Here is a 16,794-nt window from a genome sequence, read left to right on the forward strand (position 1 = left end):
AATGTGCAGCAAATTTATTTGATAATTGTAATGCGTATACGCTATTGTGTCACCATATGGCTGTAGGCCAAATATTACGAATAATTATTTATTTTCAGCATCCACAGAATTTAACTGTCACTAAGGAGCTTTTATTCTGAAGAATTTCAACAGGAAGTCGTGTCGTTGTCGCCGCTTTCAGATCACAGGCGTATCAGAAAATCAATTAAGTTATGAAAAATACCATTAATTGCCTTTCTTTGTCACCGCAGCTCATGAAGAAATGGCGGACCTCCAGACGTTGTACTTTTGAGGGAAAGCATTTCTCACCCAATGGGGAGGACACCGACCACGTAAAACAACAAATTCGAGAGGAATATTTACGTTCTTTAGGTAAGTTAGCATGAAAGCTAACAAGTTAAGTTGACATTAGCAGCTCGGCATTAGCTGCGGGTTAATGTGATAAGACGCCGTTATGACTGACTAAAGATGACAATTAAGGGTCTCTAGCTTCGGGTCTACGTTATGTTGAGGTCGAATCCGGAACAAAAACACGTCCTGTGGCGTAGCGCCAATGCTTCCTGAAGTTAACAACATTTCGTGTCCAGCATTAGCCCTATGCTCTTTGTGGACAGCTTTGAGTTAAAGTGTTAGCTGACTGTCTTTTAGTGTTGGAATAATAGAGCTAAGGAGTTAGCCGCTTTGCTAATCCATTAGACTGCATCCGTTCATATTACTATAAACTTCATAGGCACACTATGATGCAATCAGTAACCGCTAAACTATAACTCGACATTCTAGAGCATTTGGTCGTTGAACAAGGTTTGTGGATATCATATGGTACACAGTAAACCAATCGATTTACGGGAAAACGTTCGCGATACGAATGGAACCACATAAATGTTCTCATGGACGATATTATCTCATCCAGTTTATATTAGCATGATCAGACAGCCGTTATAATGGCACCTTAAATGGCCACCAATGCTACGGCTTTATCCATACTAGGGATAAGCTCATAATAATAATAGCAATAATAGTAATAATATACTCATGATGATAATAATAATAATCATCAAAATTAAACTAATAATAGCAGCGATATCCACAGTAACAATAGGTGATTAGCCACCCATACAAGTAATCACAATGTTTAAAATTAAGAGGAAGCAAGTTTGTACATTAAACTGCTTCCTGTCCTTCTTATTCCTTGACCTCGAATAGAATTATAATTATATGTTCGTCAAATGGTAGTTAGGTAATAGTAATTGACTGACTGTGTTGTTTGTTTTTGTATATTTTCTTTCTCTTGAATTGTACTAACCGAAATATGAATTAATTGTTTCCTTGTGTAGATATATGGCTAACGTGACTTGTTTAAGGTGTTTTTAAAAGTTTGTTAATGTTATTTCAATAGACATACTTAATATGTATGCATGTGTTTTGATGTATATCTATAGAAATTCTGAAGAATATCTTCAGAACGTACAAGGATGAGCTGATGGTTCTGGAGGTCTGCAAGACGACACCTCAGTCAAGAGAGAGGCTGACTGGAAGATGCCAAGAAAAAAACAACAGAATCCACAGCCAGTTAAATGTAGGTGCACAAAGTTTTGTTTAAGATAATAACTAAATAACACTTGTTATATCAGTGTTAACACAGTAACATATGTTGCCCACCCAACCCAAAGTCGCCTGTTTTATTCAGCCAATTGAAAAGTGGAAGTGAAAATACCTGATATGAAACATTTGCAGTCTGCACCCTCCAAAGTAAATTTACGAATAAAGAGCTCTGGCAAATTGTGCACATTGTTCTATCGATCTGGGCAGTGGTAGTATCTGGCAGATGTGATAAACAGTTGTCTACTTTGGCTAATATTGCTATTAAGATTTTGCCTTACTGTGTCAATAGTGTCACTGTGTTGATATATGAGGGGTATAAATACCAAATTGCTGATCCAGTTTCAGATCTGCATGCGTGTTGTTACCTATCCACACAAAGGTTTTCAGGCCCCTAACAAGCTCTTCTGCAAGTGTTTTAATACCTGGTATGTTAGTAACTTAGTTTCAAAAAAGGATCATCCTGAATATTATCTGATCCCACAACCATTCGACAATCCACTGAAAGTACTGCACAGTGCAGTTTATGCTCTCTAGGCTATGAACAATAAATCACTGAAATGCACTGTTCTAAATTCAATTTTAAGTTTCAGATTTTTGCTAAATATAGTGAGGTAAATAGTTGAGGTAAATAAACACAATGGTTGAGGTAAATAAACACAGTGTCTTTTAGACCAGGAAGTTGAATATATACACTTTATGTGTAAAAGTGCTTTTCTGCCTTGATTCAAAAAAATATTACTTAGTGCACAAATGTGATATTTTTGATACTTTTTTGTAATGCTACATTTTTAATTAATACTATTGTAAATATTAGGTGTAGCACTTAGTGATACCAAAAGGATTAGTTTTGGGGATAGGATGAAATGGAGCAACATTTTGGTAACCTTATTATACTGAGCTCCTGAAATGAACCCCTACACTCCATTTCCCTTTTTCAACAATGACTACAAAACTCTTCCCATCAACAACCTGGCAAGTTTCACTTATGTTATCTTTTGGCAACCGACAACAACACTTAATCAATGATTATTTTTACCAGGTTTACAATTTTTACCAATATAGCAGAATAAGACAAGTCCCGCTTTAAATTAGCTGGAATTATCACTTAAACATGAAGCTACAATGCAAGCTTAGCTCGATTGAAGTGCATTTGAACATTTGAAAATGTTCAAATGAAATAGCTTGACTGAAAACTTTTGACATAGTTTTGTGTTTTGTCTCTGGCCTTAGAAGACATTTAACTATAATTATATGTGTGTGTGTGTGTGTGTGTGTGTGTGTGTGTGTGTGTGTGTGTGTGTGTGTGTGTGTGTGTGTGTGTGTGTGTGTGTGTGTGTGTGTGATGCACGCAAGAGTTGCACTAAAAATGAAATTGTAAGATCAGCATTTCATAAGTGAATTGGTCTGTACTCCATTTGTGTTCTGGTCTGTTTTGTGTTTAGTGCTCGATATAGAATGACTGTTAACATGTTATTATATGGTTGATTTTGACAGAAGGTGCTATTAAAAGTACAGAACATAATCCACATATTTGCATGTTCATAAAATGTAGCCTCATAGCAACTGTGTACTGTTTTTAGCCTAAGCTAGAAACTCTGTTGTGTTGGTACTCTGACTTTCATTCCTCCCCTGCATGCCTTCAAAATTTGAAATGGTCATAAATTAATCTCCCAAGATTTAATTTTGGTGCTTTGTATTAAAGCAATATTGAAATTCACACCACATACATTTCTACAGATATAAAAAGACTTGCAGAGGAACTTACTGGAGGAGGTGAATTAAGAATTAAAGGGAGAACCCAACCTACTATTAGTCAGTCACTCTCTCAAAAAATGAGAGATTTGGTTTTACTTCAAAATGAAAATATTACAGCTTATTAGTAATATTGTTTTACTCTTGCAGCCTATGGTGGGTTTAAATCAGAATGACTATATTGATCCCTGCCAGGAAATCATGGCATCATGTCGCTCAAGGAAAGAGTAGATATGCAGAAATAGAAAAAGAATAACAGAATGATGTAATTTAAATTTGCAATAAAAACATGTTTTTTATATTATAAATAGTAGAAAAAAATTGTGACTTTATACATAACTACGTGTGATATTTCAAAGTGAAAGAAATCAAACATAGTAAAAAAAACAAAGCACACACACATTGTTAATAGATATTAATCCAAATATAAACACCTGCATGTGACTAAGTGAACTGAACTAAGAATAGAAATAAAATAAAAAATAATGTACTCCACAGTGGAACACCTGAGTATAATTCCAAACTGGTGGTTTCCTGAGAGTCTGTGCGGTGCATTTGACAAGGAATTAGCTTCTTAAACAGTTTCCAGTCTCCAAGTTGAATATGTCATGGGAACATTTGTGTCATGTACCTCTACAATGATCCCATTTAAGGTGAGGCGCTGTCATAAAAAATAAGTATTATCACACATAATAATGGCCTGTAGATGGTAGCAAAATGCAAGGACAAGGAGCCATCGTGTCAGGACTGGGCAGCCTGTGACTCAGGAGCTGCATTCGGCCCTTTGATCCGTCTAATGTGGCTCCCAGTGGCTTTTGAAAATAATTGAGCATTTAATTAAAATGTTTTTTTATTTTAGTTCCTTCATTTTTGAAATGTAATTTTACATTTGAAGATTATGGCGATCTTGTAACACCTAAATAGAACGTGTTAAAATATTTTTGTTGCTCTTAATAATCGACTGCACACGCCAGTAAAAGGATGACAACAAAGAGAGGGCAGCATTTTTGGTTAGCTGCCAGTGGATGATTAAAGTTCGCCTTTTTTTCATTAATAAAAGAAGGACTCAAATAGACATGAAGTATTTTTCTTAAAAGTAACCTTCAACCGAACCCTTTTCTTTGCAGAGTTCAAAATGTTTTGTTGCATGCAGAAATGCTATTTAGTTTTCTCTGCAGTTGCTCATTGCAGCACATACATGTTTGTTTATACATTCAAAGCGTTTATTGTCACATGCAGGGTGTAGAAACATGTTTCCCTGTACAGTGAAATACCTACTTTGCTGTCCGCGGTGCATTTGGATACATAGCATACAGGAAAAAAAACAAAACAATGTTATGTTCCGCGTTAATTCATTTTACATTTCAAAAGGGTTGTGTTGCTCCCGGTGTCTTCTTTACAGTGAGGAAATGGGTCCAAATGGCTCTTTGAGTGGTAAAGGTTTACGACCCCTGGTCTTGCTATTACATTCGAGAAACCAAGTTAGAATTTCAAGCATCATTAGCTCTAGCTGGCGTCGTCTATCAACTTTAATAACTTCATTTTTTATACAATGCTGTTTTTGCATGCGATTGTCCAACTGGATTTAGAACTTTTTGCTGAATATGATGTGTTTTAATTTAGGTTGTTTGTATCAAGTTTGTATCAAGTCCTTCATGTTTATAGTCTTGTTGCAAACAATACTTCTTTATATATCCCAACACTGTGGGGTGGAAAATGGATAAAACATGATCACACTAAGTGATCATTTTTCATTATTTAATTTCTTTGCTTTAATTTGCAACTTCTGACTTTATGATGAAAATAATATTACATTTGCAAACAATGTTATCTTGTATCCCAAGAGGATTCTTTAGCTCAAACTGAAGATGCCTTGGATGAGAGGCAAAATTATATTGTTTTGTTGTTCATACTCAACAAGTAATTTCATGGTATTTTGATGCATTTTTTTAAATCTTTTTGTATGTTTGATTTACATTTGCATATTCAAAACTTTTTCCTTCAGACTGGAAACAATTGCACCGTGTTTAAAGTATGCATATTGTATTTTGGGAGCCTCTGAAGTTACATAACATAAAGAAAAAAATCATTGGACAGATGGACAGATTTTGTTCATGGTAACTAAACCAGCTAGCTATGCAATTCTTCTCAGTTTTACAGAGCTTCATGGAGAAAAACTTTTCTACCTTTGACTTGTGTAACTGTACCTTTTTGATTTCTGTTAATACTAAGTTGTTTAGTACAATTTCCCTCCACAATACACTGTACACTACCCCCTCTATCCCATTCACCCAAGATACACTGTTATCTCTTTGCTGGTGAGCAAAGAGATAACAGTGTATCTCTTTGCTGATGAGCAAAGCTGAGCATTTATCAGCTTTTCTAAGTGCTCATAAACTGCTAAGATACAATCGTGCTGGGAGAAATAACTTTTGAAGGACTTTGGATTTCTTTATATGAATAGACAACTTCAATGAAGGAAAGTCTTTGTTTACTATTGAAGGAGGAGGTTCTGCTCTTTCTGTATTTAGAGCATTATTAACAGTTTTGAAAATTTACAAAGCATGGAGATGCTGTCCTGGCCTCTTGCTTAAATGTTGGAAGACAAATTTTAGCTTCTAGTGTTTGCGTCAGCATTGTTTAGTTAACGCCAGTCTTTTAGAGAGCTACTCTCTGGGTTTTGAGGCACTGATCTTGGCCAAGGGGATGAAGATAGTTGTGTAGTTTAAAATAAATTATACTGGATCTCTGAACCAAGCTCAAATGAAAAACCAAGATAATATGAGAACAGCCCTGGAGTTAAAAGGGAGTATTCAAAGCTAGTAAACAAAAAAGCATACCTTCAAAGTTAGTCATTTGTTTTACAAATGATCTTGTCTGGATCGTATTGGCGGTTTATTCAGAGAACACTTCATTCTGTTTTAATGTGAATAATATGTTAGTGTAATGAATTCTGAAATTAAAGGCAGCTGTTGAGAACAATGTCATTGAAAGCTTTGGATCACTTGACACCGTGTTAGCAGTTGGAGTATTTTCCAGTCACCATGAACACTTTGTTTTATGTTGGCTTCAAATATTGAGGTTAATGTTTTCAATAAGGCTACATTTTTTATTCTTACTATAATTTCATTATTCATTTTACATTTTCGACTGAGATATCAAGATTGTGATTCATTCTGATCAAGGCACTAAACAGTTATGTCAGTTATATTTTACTTTATCAGTGTTCATTATATATGAATTTGCTATTGAAATTTCAACGGCTTTAATGTTGTGGTATTATGCTTTCTCTGGTGTGTTCATTGACCTGAGGTTTATCCATCAGCATAGAAACAACTGAGACAGCTCTCTAATAACCTGAACCAATTAAAGGTCGTAATTCATTGTTTGGCTCATTTTTGTGGCTGCAGTGGATTCTGAAGATGGTGTAGCCGTTCAAGCTCAAGGAAACCTCCCATTAGATACAGACTTCCTTCTTGGACAAGACCTCGAATTTGATGATCCAGAGCATGACCGCAAAATTCTAGGCCTTGAAAAGTTCTCAGGTGTGTATTCCTGTTTTTTTCAACAGCCTGCTGTCTCCGTCCTGTGTCTCACTGTTACATGGTCCTTAAATGTGTTTGTAATTATGCCACATTTAATTTATTGTTTGATTTAATTGGGAAATGCGTCTATTGTGTAGCTTGTCAACATCATGAATCAGTCAAACTCCAGTTTCATTCCACTCGAATTCCCCTCCATACTGATTTCCAGCTGTTTTTCAGCAACAAAAAGCCAATTACAAAAATTTATGTCGAGTGGAACATATTGGACGAGAACTGACCAATAGCTGCTGAGAAGCAGATCAACCCAATGTTGCATTAGCTATTTCGAAAGACTTGTTTATACATAAAGTTGTAAGACATAAAGTTTACTATGAAGAATGAACAAAAATGATTTGAAATGCTCCCTCGGGAAAAAATGTATATGCTAGATGGCTTTCAGGAAGATCATGTCTGCGTTGTTACATCCCACTTTGTTACTGCGATGGTTTGTTCCATCATGCATTCCTTTACTCTTACTGGTTCCAGATCCACACCAGGTTTTGATCTGCAAAGTATCTATTCATTATATAATTAAGGGAATGGCTCAACCACACTGTCTGTAGAGAACAGTACAACTCATCTTAAGTCCAAAGTTTTAGCAACATTTTTGTAGAATGGACAATCGTTATTATCTTTCAAAACCATGAAAACATGATGTTATATCTGGAGGCAATGGCGTGATGACTTTAACTGTGAAGGGATGGCTGCCACACAAAAGGAGTAGAAGGGTTTTTTTTTTTGGGGGGGTTTCTCACTGATGAAACAGACCCCTTCTATGACAGACAGAGAAATGTGTGTATTTACCAGCATGGTTCTTTGACGGTAAGAGTGATCTGAAAAATGGAAAAGTAGAGAAAAGAGCTAAGACACCATTATTGTATAAGGGTCATAAAAATACGGCCATTGCCATCAAGGACACCATTATAGAACGGCATTTATTCATCATCATCATCATCATCATCATCATCATCATCATCATCATCATCTGCTGTTGCCTCTTCCACCACTACACCATTGCTATTATCATTTCCCCATCATCATCATCATCATCATCATCATCATCATCTTCCCTCATCATCATTATCATCAGCAGCCTCCCCATTATAGTCATCATCATTATCATTAGGCTTGGTAATCATCCACGAGGGGTTTCCAAGGGCAGGATGTGAGGGCAGTCTCAAACTCCCGGCTTCCTCACATTCTCTCTCGGTGTCTGTGAGGGAAGAGGGTTTTCTCTGGTTCGGTCAGAGCCACTGATTTACTCAAGTCTCAGACTACTGTCTTCTTGAGGATTATTCTCTCTAGCATCTAGAAGAAGCCTCTTATTTGGTCAACTTGAAATTCAGTGAATGGACAGCAGGCACGGTGGGGCTTGACGGTGTTTTTAGTCATGTGAGTATTGAATAGGAATTTTGTCTGAAAGCATTTCTTGCTTCTTGTGATGTAGATGGCAGGTCATGTTTGGTTTTTACCCACTCCATTCCTTTACTGGCTGTTTTACCAAGATTGAACGAAATGGCACATTCACGTGTGTGTTAAAACAAGGACTCATTATCTGGTTTAATTTGTTTATAGGTTGGCTGTGTTTGGTGGGTGTTTCTATTTTTCCCTTCCCTTAGAATATCTATTTCTATTTTAGCAGGGCTTTTATTTTAAATCCGTCTTTATACGATGTAGTTTTTTCCAAGTGTCAATTTTCCCCTTTGAATTTTTTTATCTTAATATGTATTACCAATGTATTTTCCATGCCCATTTTTTTCTACCAACCATGTAGGTGTGACCACTTTACTACAAAGATATACGTTATTATGATCTTTAGTTTTATCTCTAATGTTCATTTTAGTTTTTCCCCAAGTCCTTCATTCAACGTTGACTATTTTGAACTCCCCTAATTTTTGCTGGAGATCTTGATTTGTCATCTTAATCCGACTGAGCAACAGAGAACAATTGTGATTACAGTTAAGTCACTCTGTGTGGACGTCTGTGTGCCTCGTGATTTTATCTTCTCCCCTTCCTTTATCAAGTACGGTAGTAGTAGTCTCGGTGAGTGAAAGTGTTTAACAAGCCCTATTATAATGTGCCTGGTGAATAAGGATTTGAAATTCTCAAGGTGTGGCAAGTAGTTCTCCCATGTTCTCAACGATGTGTTGTTGTGCCCATTGTTGTCCCACTGTTTTGGAGGGGAATCTGAATGTGTTTGTGCTAAACATGTGCAATGTCTGTGTCTTCCCTGCTCAGAAGTAGCCGATGAGATTGGTTTCTCTGTGTATCCTCTGGGTGATGAAGAGAGCCCTGCTTACAGCCAGATCAGCATGGAAAGTGAAACGGACAACTCTCGCAGCACAACAACTGACAACGGGAGGGAAGACGAGGGTCGAGCATCCCAGTCTGAGCCCGGTTTTCCTCCATATCTGTCCTGCAGGGGCTGTGGACAACTCCGTGATGAACCTCTTGGACCTGGCATAGACCTGGTGGGTCCTTACTGCCTTAGGTGCTGCAAAGCTTCCAGGGAAGCCAAAAGTACAGACTTCAATTTTGGAAACATCAGCGGGATTCGCTCCAGTTCTCACCCCTTGCTCGACGACGACAGGATGGGAAACGGGATTGGTGATAAAGAACTGACGGCTGAGGACAAACTGGCCAAACTGCACTCGTGTCACCTCTGTGGCTTCTCGTCACGTTACGCTAACCATGTGAAGCGTCACATGAAGACGCACAACGGGGAAAAGCCCTTTAACTGTCCTCTGTGTGCTTACGCCTCGGCCCAGTTGGTGAACCTGCAGAGACATCTGCGTATTCACACAGGAGAAAAACCTTACAAATGCGACAGCTGCGCTTTTGCATGCAGCTCCCTCGGCAACCTCAAGAGGCACCAGCGTATGCACGTGCCCTCCACCGGGGCGGGGCAGGATGCCCCGGTACCACCTGCCAGCGGCCCGAGCATCCTGAAAAGGCATGGGACCGCGCAAAGACCCAGTAACGAAGGTGCCTCAACGAAGGGTAGGTATGATTTCCCCGAGGACTCGACAGGAAAGAAGAAACTGATATATTGTCACAGTATTTATTCCAGTATTTTTCAGTTTTGGTTTATTTCACAAATTAACTCCTCAACAGTGCGTTCAGAAGCCTTTAAAATCATTCCATGTCAAATCTGACACAACATTATCTGGATACCTGTCGACTGCAGTTTTTGACACTGATATTAGCATCTGTGATTACTTCGATGAATGTCTTAAGTTAAGGTTACTTTTTGAATTTCAGGCCATGGTATATAATCTGTTGTATTATAATTTACACCATTCTGTCATCTTCCAGAGGTTTCAAGGACACCACCCAATGTGGGTTCAGGAGCCCAGAACAATAACTATCTTTCAGCCTTCGAAGGATTAAAGGGGTCATCACCGCAACCGGCATCAGCCTCTACTCCAGCTGCCGGTCACCAGCCTTCATCCCTGATGCAGACCACGGGAAGCAGCAGGGCAACCAGAGGAGGCGTTGCAGACCCCGGCGGTGCAGCCCTCCCCCCTTCTCTATTTCCTTATACATGCCGGTTGTGTGGCGTTGTTCTGGAGGACGAGGACGGCTCTTCAGCCCAGATATGTGCCAAGTGTACCCTTGAAATGCTGACTAAAGACTCGTCACCCAATAGCCCTGGCGAGCGCAGCGACAAGGTGTACACCTGTGCCGCCTGCCCGTTCCTAACGCACTATCCCAACCACTTGGCACGTCACATGAAAACTCACAGCGGTGAGAAACCGTACAAGTGCCCACAGTGCGACTACGCCTCGGCCCACTTTGACAACCTGAAGCGCCACCACCGAGTGCACACGGGCGAGAAACCCTACAAGTGCCATTTGTGTGATTACGCTTGCGGGAACCTGGCCAACCTGAAGCGCCACCAGCGCGTGCACTCGGGTGCAAAGCCGTTCCAGTGCGCCGTGTGCAGTTACAGTTGCAACCAGAGCATGAACCTGAAGCGGCACATGCTCCGGCACACCGGGGAGAAGCCGTACAAATGTCAGGAGTGCGGCTACACCACCGGCCACTGGGATAACTACAAGCGACACCAGAAGAAACACGGCCTGGCCACAGACGGCTGGGTCAAAGTTCCAATGACTGGTAATGATGAGGATGAGGAAATCGGAAAAAGGATGGCGGTTCCGAGTCACAGAAAAGTAGCAGGGGTTGATATGCAGTATATGCCTCGGGAGAGAGGCCAGACAGTACACCCGTGCTACAAACTTGAGATTGTATAAAATATAACTCAGCAAATCTAAGCTACCAGCAACCTTTTTTTTTTTTTCACAGAGCTTTTATATCATTTGGGTGCGTGTTAGCCTTAGTATTTTGTTAGATTTCTTCAGAGGCTGCTAATTGTTTCTTTGTAGAATCTCGCACAACGATGAAAACGAGTGTTTGGAATATTTTGATGCCTTTTGAATTGAGCAAGGTGAATGAATCTGTTGTTTACTCTTTTACTGTGTTTGTGTCAAGATCTGTTCCCTCTCACTGTCTTGTTCTGTATGTCCATAGTAAGCTAGTCTGCACATTTTCCTCATTAGGAAACACCACACCATTGCCCTTTTACCAAATATTCTTCTATTAAAGAACTCATTTGCCTGAAGTGTTGAGCTGCACTGTGTCGTTTGTTTTATCAAGATAAGGTTAAATAATTTGGACCCACATTTAAGATTTACAGCTATGTAAATAAATAACAGCTGTTTTTTCATGACATTTAAAACTTTTCCCACGGGAGTTTAAACCAATGGTTTGTTTTTCCCTCTTGACCTCACAGTGCAGCTCTAAGTAAAACATGGGTCCTTCCAAAGGCCATTGATGTGCTTTCTTTGTATTGGGCCCACGCTTTGGTAATGGCATGCCTTCAGATTAAATAACGTATGTATGTACTACTAGCAACATGCTGTGTTATAGGGATTGATGAACTTGATGAAAAATGATGGTGAATTAGGTTGTGCTTAACTATCTCCTGTCTTCAACTTAACTGCCATATAACCCCTTAAAGATTGTGATTTTGAGAGGAGTTTCAGTGTCTATGAACGCTATGAATGCATGTGTAAGCGTTTGAAAGGCCCTCCGCAGCCTTGACTTATGTTTTAAGGAAAAAAAAGCACATGAATACAGTTGCATTTGAAAGTATTTTGATTCTTGTTTATTGAACTTTCTTTCATCTAACTCAGGAGTGATTAAATTATGTCTAAGCATGTGGTCCAAATTATTTTCTCCCAAGCAAACCTGCTGTGTATCACTTATCTTTAAATGTCTCTATCCTAAATATGTGTTTTTTAGGGTTCTATCACCTTCCTTTCGATTACTGTTTACTATAGACTGTGAAATTAGCCACATGTTTTTACTTGAAAAAAGATGGCATCATTAGTAAGCATGTGTGTTTTTATTTTTCTAACATGGCTGTAATACATCGCTAGAAGTGCATACTTCAATATATAGAATTGTTTCAAATGTTATGTGATTAATGTGTCATTTAGTTACCCTGGGGAAAATAGACTGATTTGAGTTGGCTCTATGTGAATCACTATTATATGCAAGTGCGATATTTTCAGGTTGCCATCTTAACCATGACCCAGTGGAACCTTGAACCCATTTTTTAGAACGAAGACACCCCAAGTGATGAATTTTGTCCTGATGCAGTGTTTCATAAATGCCTTAAGTGAGGACTCTCAAATAAAAACCTGGTAATGATATTGAATGTGAGACATAAGACTGGCCCATATCTTAAGTTGATGTCCTTCATGTAGGGGAAATGTGTCTTTTGGCAATATTTGTTATATTGTTAAATACATAAATATATTGTTTAATGAAAAGTTATTTACTTTGACAAACCCACTGTATTATCATATGACTGATGCTGTAAACTTTTTTAATTTATCACAAGTCACCAAATTAATCCAGTTTGTACTGGTAGAAGCCAGTTAATGTAACAATAACAAATAAAGTAAGTTGTTTCATGCTTAACACAGCAAAAAGCAATACTCCAATTGCTGTATAATAAAGAAATATGTCAGACCCAGTAATGTCAGAACTTTTTGCACCCAAATGAGCTTGACTAAAAAAAAATAATAAATTAAGTGCCAAAAGCTAAGCAAGTAAGCAAGCCTCCACATGGTCACTGAAGGCCACACAGCCTTGGACAAGAAGCACAGTCTCAGGTTATTCATTTTTGTTTACCCGACTATTGTTGTAACCAGCAAATCGTTTAATTCCATCTTCCACAAAACGTTTGGACATTATTGGTGCAGAAATGACATTACTTTTTTCAACAGCTATCACCTTTGATTCCACTGAGAATGGAACAGATATATTATTGTTAGTTATGACATTAATTAATACAACATTACTGGCTTCTACACCATCTAACTACATCTCTCCAGCATTAGTAAGCAGAACAAATGAGCTTAGTGGTACCCCAAATATTTTTCATTATATCTGACCTGGAATTTTGGGGGATATTTTAGCATACGACTTATAAACAGAGACAATTTCATGTTGATTTTAACAGCCACTAGGTTCAAAGTGCTCAAGGCGCTCATTTTCCATGCCTTTTAACTATATTTGCATCATAAACATCAAATCATTTTTTACACTAGACAACGATCTGTGTCTTGATGTGGACGGTAAAAAAATAACATTTTCAATTTATAGAAAAAAATCACATTCATTTAAGTGACCATATCAAACACACAACGTCAAAGATGTATTCTGTAAATAAATAAATGAGTTCATGTACAACTGCAATAGTACTGCATATTGTGTTGGTGAATTCATCAGCATGGTTCCACTGTGACAGACATGATACTACTGTCTGAGAACAAATGAAATCACCGGCCTCCCAACCAGTGTGAGTTTTGAGCAGATGTGGCCTTGCTAATGTTAACATTCTGTAATAAGAAACATATTGCTGGGAGGAAAAAAATATCGGATGTTAATAGCCTCCAGAGTGTTACATGATTTGTTCGTTCAGGTGTGAGGAAGAGCATGTTGCTGTTCACATATCTGATTCGAGCCAGCCATTAACCTGACATACACACGGGCGAATAATTTGAGTTTATTTCAGCATCATGACAAACAGAGCAGACATTGCACTGAATTTTACCACTAAAATGAAAATGAATCAAATCCAAAACGTCCTGAACTGTGACATTTTTTTCTTTTAACAGTGATGCTAATGTCATAATAAAAAAAAAAAAAAGCACTAAAGTTTTGACTGTTGGCACCTACGCATTTACAGACACTCCAGTCTTTGCAGCTTCCCTGTACTTAAATCCATATCTGTCCACGTAGTTCGTAACACAAATGCAGAGTGAGACGGCAGAAGTACAAGCGAATTAACATTTTCTATGCTGAGAACTTCTTGGTTTATAGTTGCTGCTGCCACAGGGAATAACGTTGCTTGGATCTACTGTACATCAAGACGCTTTAAAAAAAACACTGAGATGCAGCTTTTACGTACGACTGAAGCAAAACAGCAAGTGGAATTCCATGCCTTGTAAAATAGCGGGATATGTTCACTTTCTTGCCTGCAATCCATGAACTTTGTTCACACCAGTGATCGTGATCACATTTCACCAAAGCACCTTAATGGCTGAGTCCTCTGAGATGATTGGCACCACATATGTACAAATCACAATGAAGAATCCTTCCCACGAGAACGTCACTAGGTAAAATCAGCTGAAAAATTTGTAAACACTTTCCATTTTAACTAAAAAAAAAAAATTAAAAAAAAGTCCCCTAAACATCATGTAAACAATGATAAATGTTAGTCCATTCAAAAGTTTTGTTCCAAACATCTTAGATTACATTTGATCCATTTGATTACCTTTAGCTATTGGTGATAAAGATATTAGTAAATGTTCAGAATACTTAAATTGCATGTACAGAATATAAAAAGTGACATAATTCTTATGTGTTTTGTGCAAAATGCTTTAGTAAACTATAATTTGGCATTTATGATAAACCTTAAAAATTGGCTAAAATAGATGAATTTACAAAGCCCACCCCAGGAAGGAAAAAAAAAATCTCAAGGTTTAAAATCACGCTCGGGCTTCCATTCAAACATTCATCTTCACCTGTAATACTGTGCAAAGTGATGGGATTGGTGAGTGCAAGCAGTCCGGATGAATCAACCATCCGTCAAGCTCAGCCAGATTCCAAACAACACTGGTTGACACTCATTTTTAAGTTTCAAGCAAACTCATGTTAAATGACCCAAAACGCAAAAAAAAAAAAAATTAAGGCAATCAGACTATTTCTGACGGCTGTATGAGTCTCCGCCTAAAACCAAACCTGAAGAGACACCCTTTCCTGACTTGGCATATGTACTGTACAACACGACTCAATAACGGTATAAAAGCGTTTGGTTTGCAGCCGAGCCGAGCGTTCACTGTGAACCTGTGGAAGCAGGTGCTTTGCCTAATTGCTTGAGTAAAAATCGATCGACACATTCATGGTCATTTTTAGAGCTATTCCTTTACAGTTCTGTATTCCAGAGGAAAAATGTCATATGAGCACTTGCCCACCTCAGCACTGATTGGGTAATAAATCCAAAAAGGGGGTGAAAAGCGAACGCAGATGGAGGTTTTTTTTTCCCCCTTTCTTTTTTTCCTCTGGAATTGGAGGTTCTCTGAGCCTTAAAAGAGACAAGGGAATTTTCGTGTGTGGTTCCGTCTGATTTCTGCTGGATCGTCACTAGTGCCAGGTCTGGACTAAATCTTGACACCGGTTGGAAAACGACATGCAGCAATCGTGGGGATAATCCAGAATCTCTCAGATCCGCTTCATCCATTTAGTTTAAAATATATTACTTTGTACCTCAAGAATATAACTGCATGAGAACTTCCCGTGTACTGCAGTTTCAACCTGCATGAACATGATGAGCCTGTCAAAGAGCAATGTATGGAAAGCTTCCATATTTGATTACATATAGCTTTATGTGCTATTTAGGCTGGAAAATTAAATAGAAAATGAAATGACACTTGAGTGTGATTACTGTAACTAAAACACAAATCAGGATAAGCCTTTAGAGTCTGAACGAAAGGACGCGGTGAGTGAGAGCTTAAGGCAGCGATTTTCTCAAGGTCGATGCTACAATCTTGCAGGAACGAACACGTGAGCGTGTTCCACTCAGCTCGGCCCGTGATGTTTGTCGTCCCGGTTGTTGACAGCGAGATGGATGGGACGGTAGAGCGGAAAATCACAGGTTACAGGTCATCATCCCCGATACCCTCGAAGGCATAGTTGCCATGGAAATCATTGCCGCTGATGTCATTTGCTGAGTTGGAGGCGGTGATTCCTCGAAGAGACACAGAGCTCAGCTTGGTCTAAATATGAAGATCAGTAACATATTTCAGAGGGAACTGATGTGTTAGAACACATTATAACACTGCATTCGGCTTAATTTTTGCATTCCTATTTCAATGAAGGCAAACTCACCGATAGCTTGACGATTTGTTCGCGATTGGGATCAGGGGAGTCCTGCAGACAAATCATCAAGTGGTGTCAACTTAGGGTGAAAAAGTCACGTCAGTAAAAGCAGACTTTTTATCTTCGGCCTGCTTCTCACCAGTAGAGGGGGTGACTTCACAGTTTGCTGGCAGTCTGGTCGGTGCATGGAGCCGTTGTGCCGTTTCCTCAGCATCTAACCAGTGACAAAACAGTTACAGGAGCGTCGCTTGTCAGATGGACCTCCCGATCGAACTACATGGTTTTTTTTTTGTTTATATATATATATGTATCCAGTGCTATCCTTTGTCTGAAGACCTTCAGAAAAAAAAAAAAGGCTGCACACTCTGTATTGTGAAAAAAAAACTGTTAAGTATATTAA

General features: G+C 38.6%; 2 protein-coding genes across 5 annotated transcripts in view; one reads left to right on the plus strand and one right to left on the minus strand.

Annotated features, from left to right (window-relative positions):
* The first annotated feature begins 179 nt into the window (after positions 1-179).
* Positions 180-16,213, plus strand: znf513a (zinc finger protein 513a). 2 transcript variants are annotated; one of them, XM_086166640.1, is made up of 5 exons: positions 180-372; positions 1,440-1,576; positions 6,765-6,899; positions 9,177-9,938; positions 10,254-16,213. In XM_086166640.1, the coding sequence occupies exons 2-5, from the start codon at positions 1,537-1,539 to the stop codon at positions 11,192-11,194; spliced, it is 1,878 nt and encodes a 625-aa protein (XP_086022766.1). In that variant the 5' UTR covers positions 180-372; positions 1,440-1,536; the 3' UTR covers positions 11,195-16,213. The 2 variants fall into 2 exon arrangements, with proteins under 2 accessions (XP_086022766.1, XP_086022767.1); XM_086166641.1 differs by lacking the exons at positions 180-372; positions 6,765-6,899 and having other exon boundaries at positions 1,492-1,576.
* Positions 12,714-16,794, minus strand: part of snx17 (sorting nexin 17) — a 31,748-nt gene continuing 27,667 nt past the window's right edge. For all 3 annotated transcript variants that reach the window (XM_086166646.1, XM_086166644.1, XM_086166645.1), the window contains exons 14-16: positions 16,534-16,608; positions 16,404-16,445; positions 12,714-16,291 (exon numbers count right to left, since the gene is read on the minus strand). In XM_086166646.1, the coding sequence (XP_086022772.1) occupies positions 16,172-16,291; positions 16,404-16,445; positions 16,534-16,608 (237 nt within the window). In that variant the 3' untranslated portion in view covers positions 12,714-16,171. The remainder of the gene's footprint in view (positions 16,292-16,403; positions 16,446-16,533; positions 16,609-16,794) is intronic.

The sequence above is a fragment of the Fistularia commersonii genome, chromosome 20 (assembly GCF_037954325.1).
Source record: "Fistularia commersonii isolate RoL2024-O1a breed Wild chromosome 20, RoL_Fcom_v1.0, whole genome shotgun sequence".
Taxonomy (NCBI): domain Eukaryota; kingdom Metazoa; phylum Chordata; class Actinopteri; order Syngnathiformes; family Fistulariidae; genus Fistularia; species Fistularia commersonii.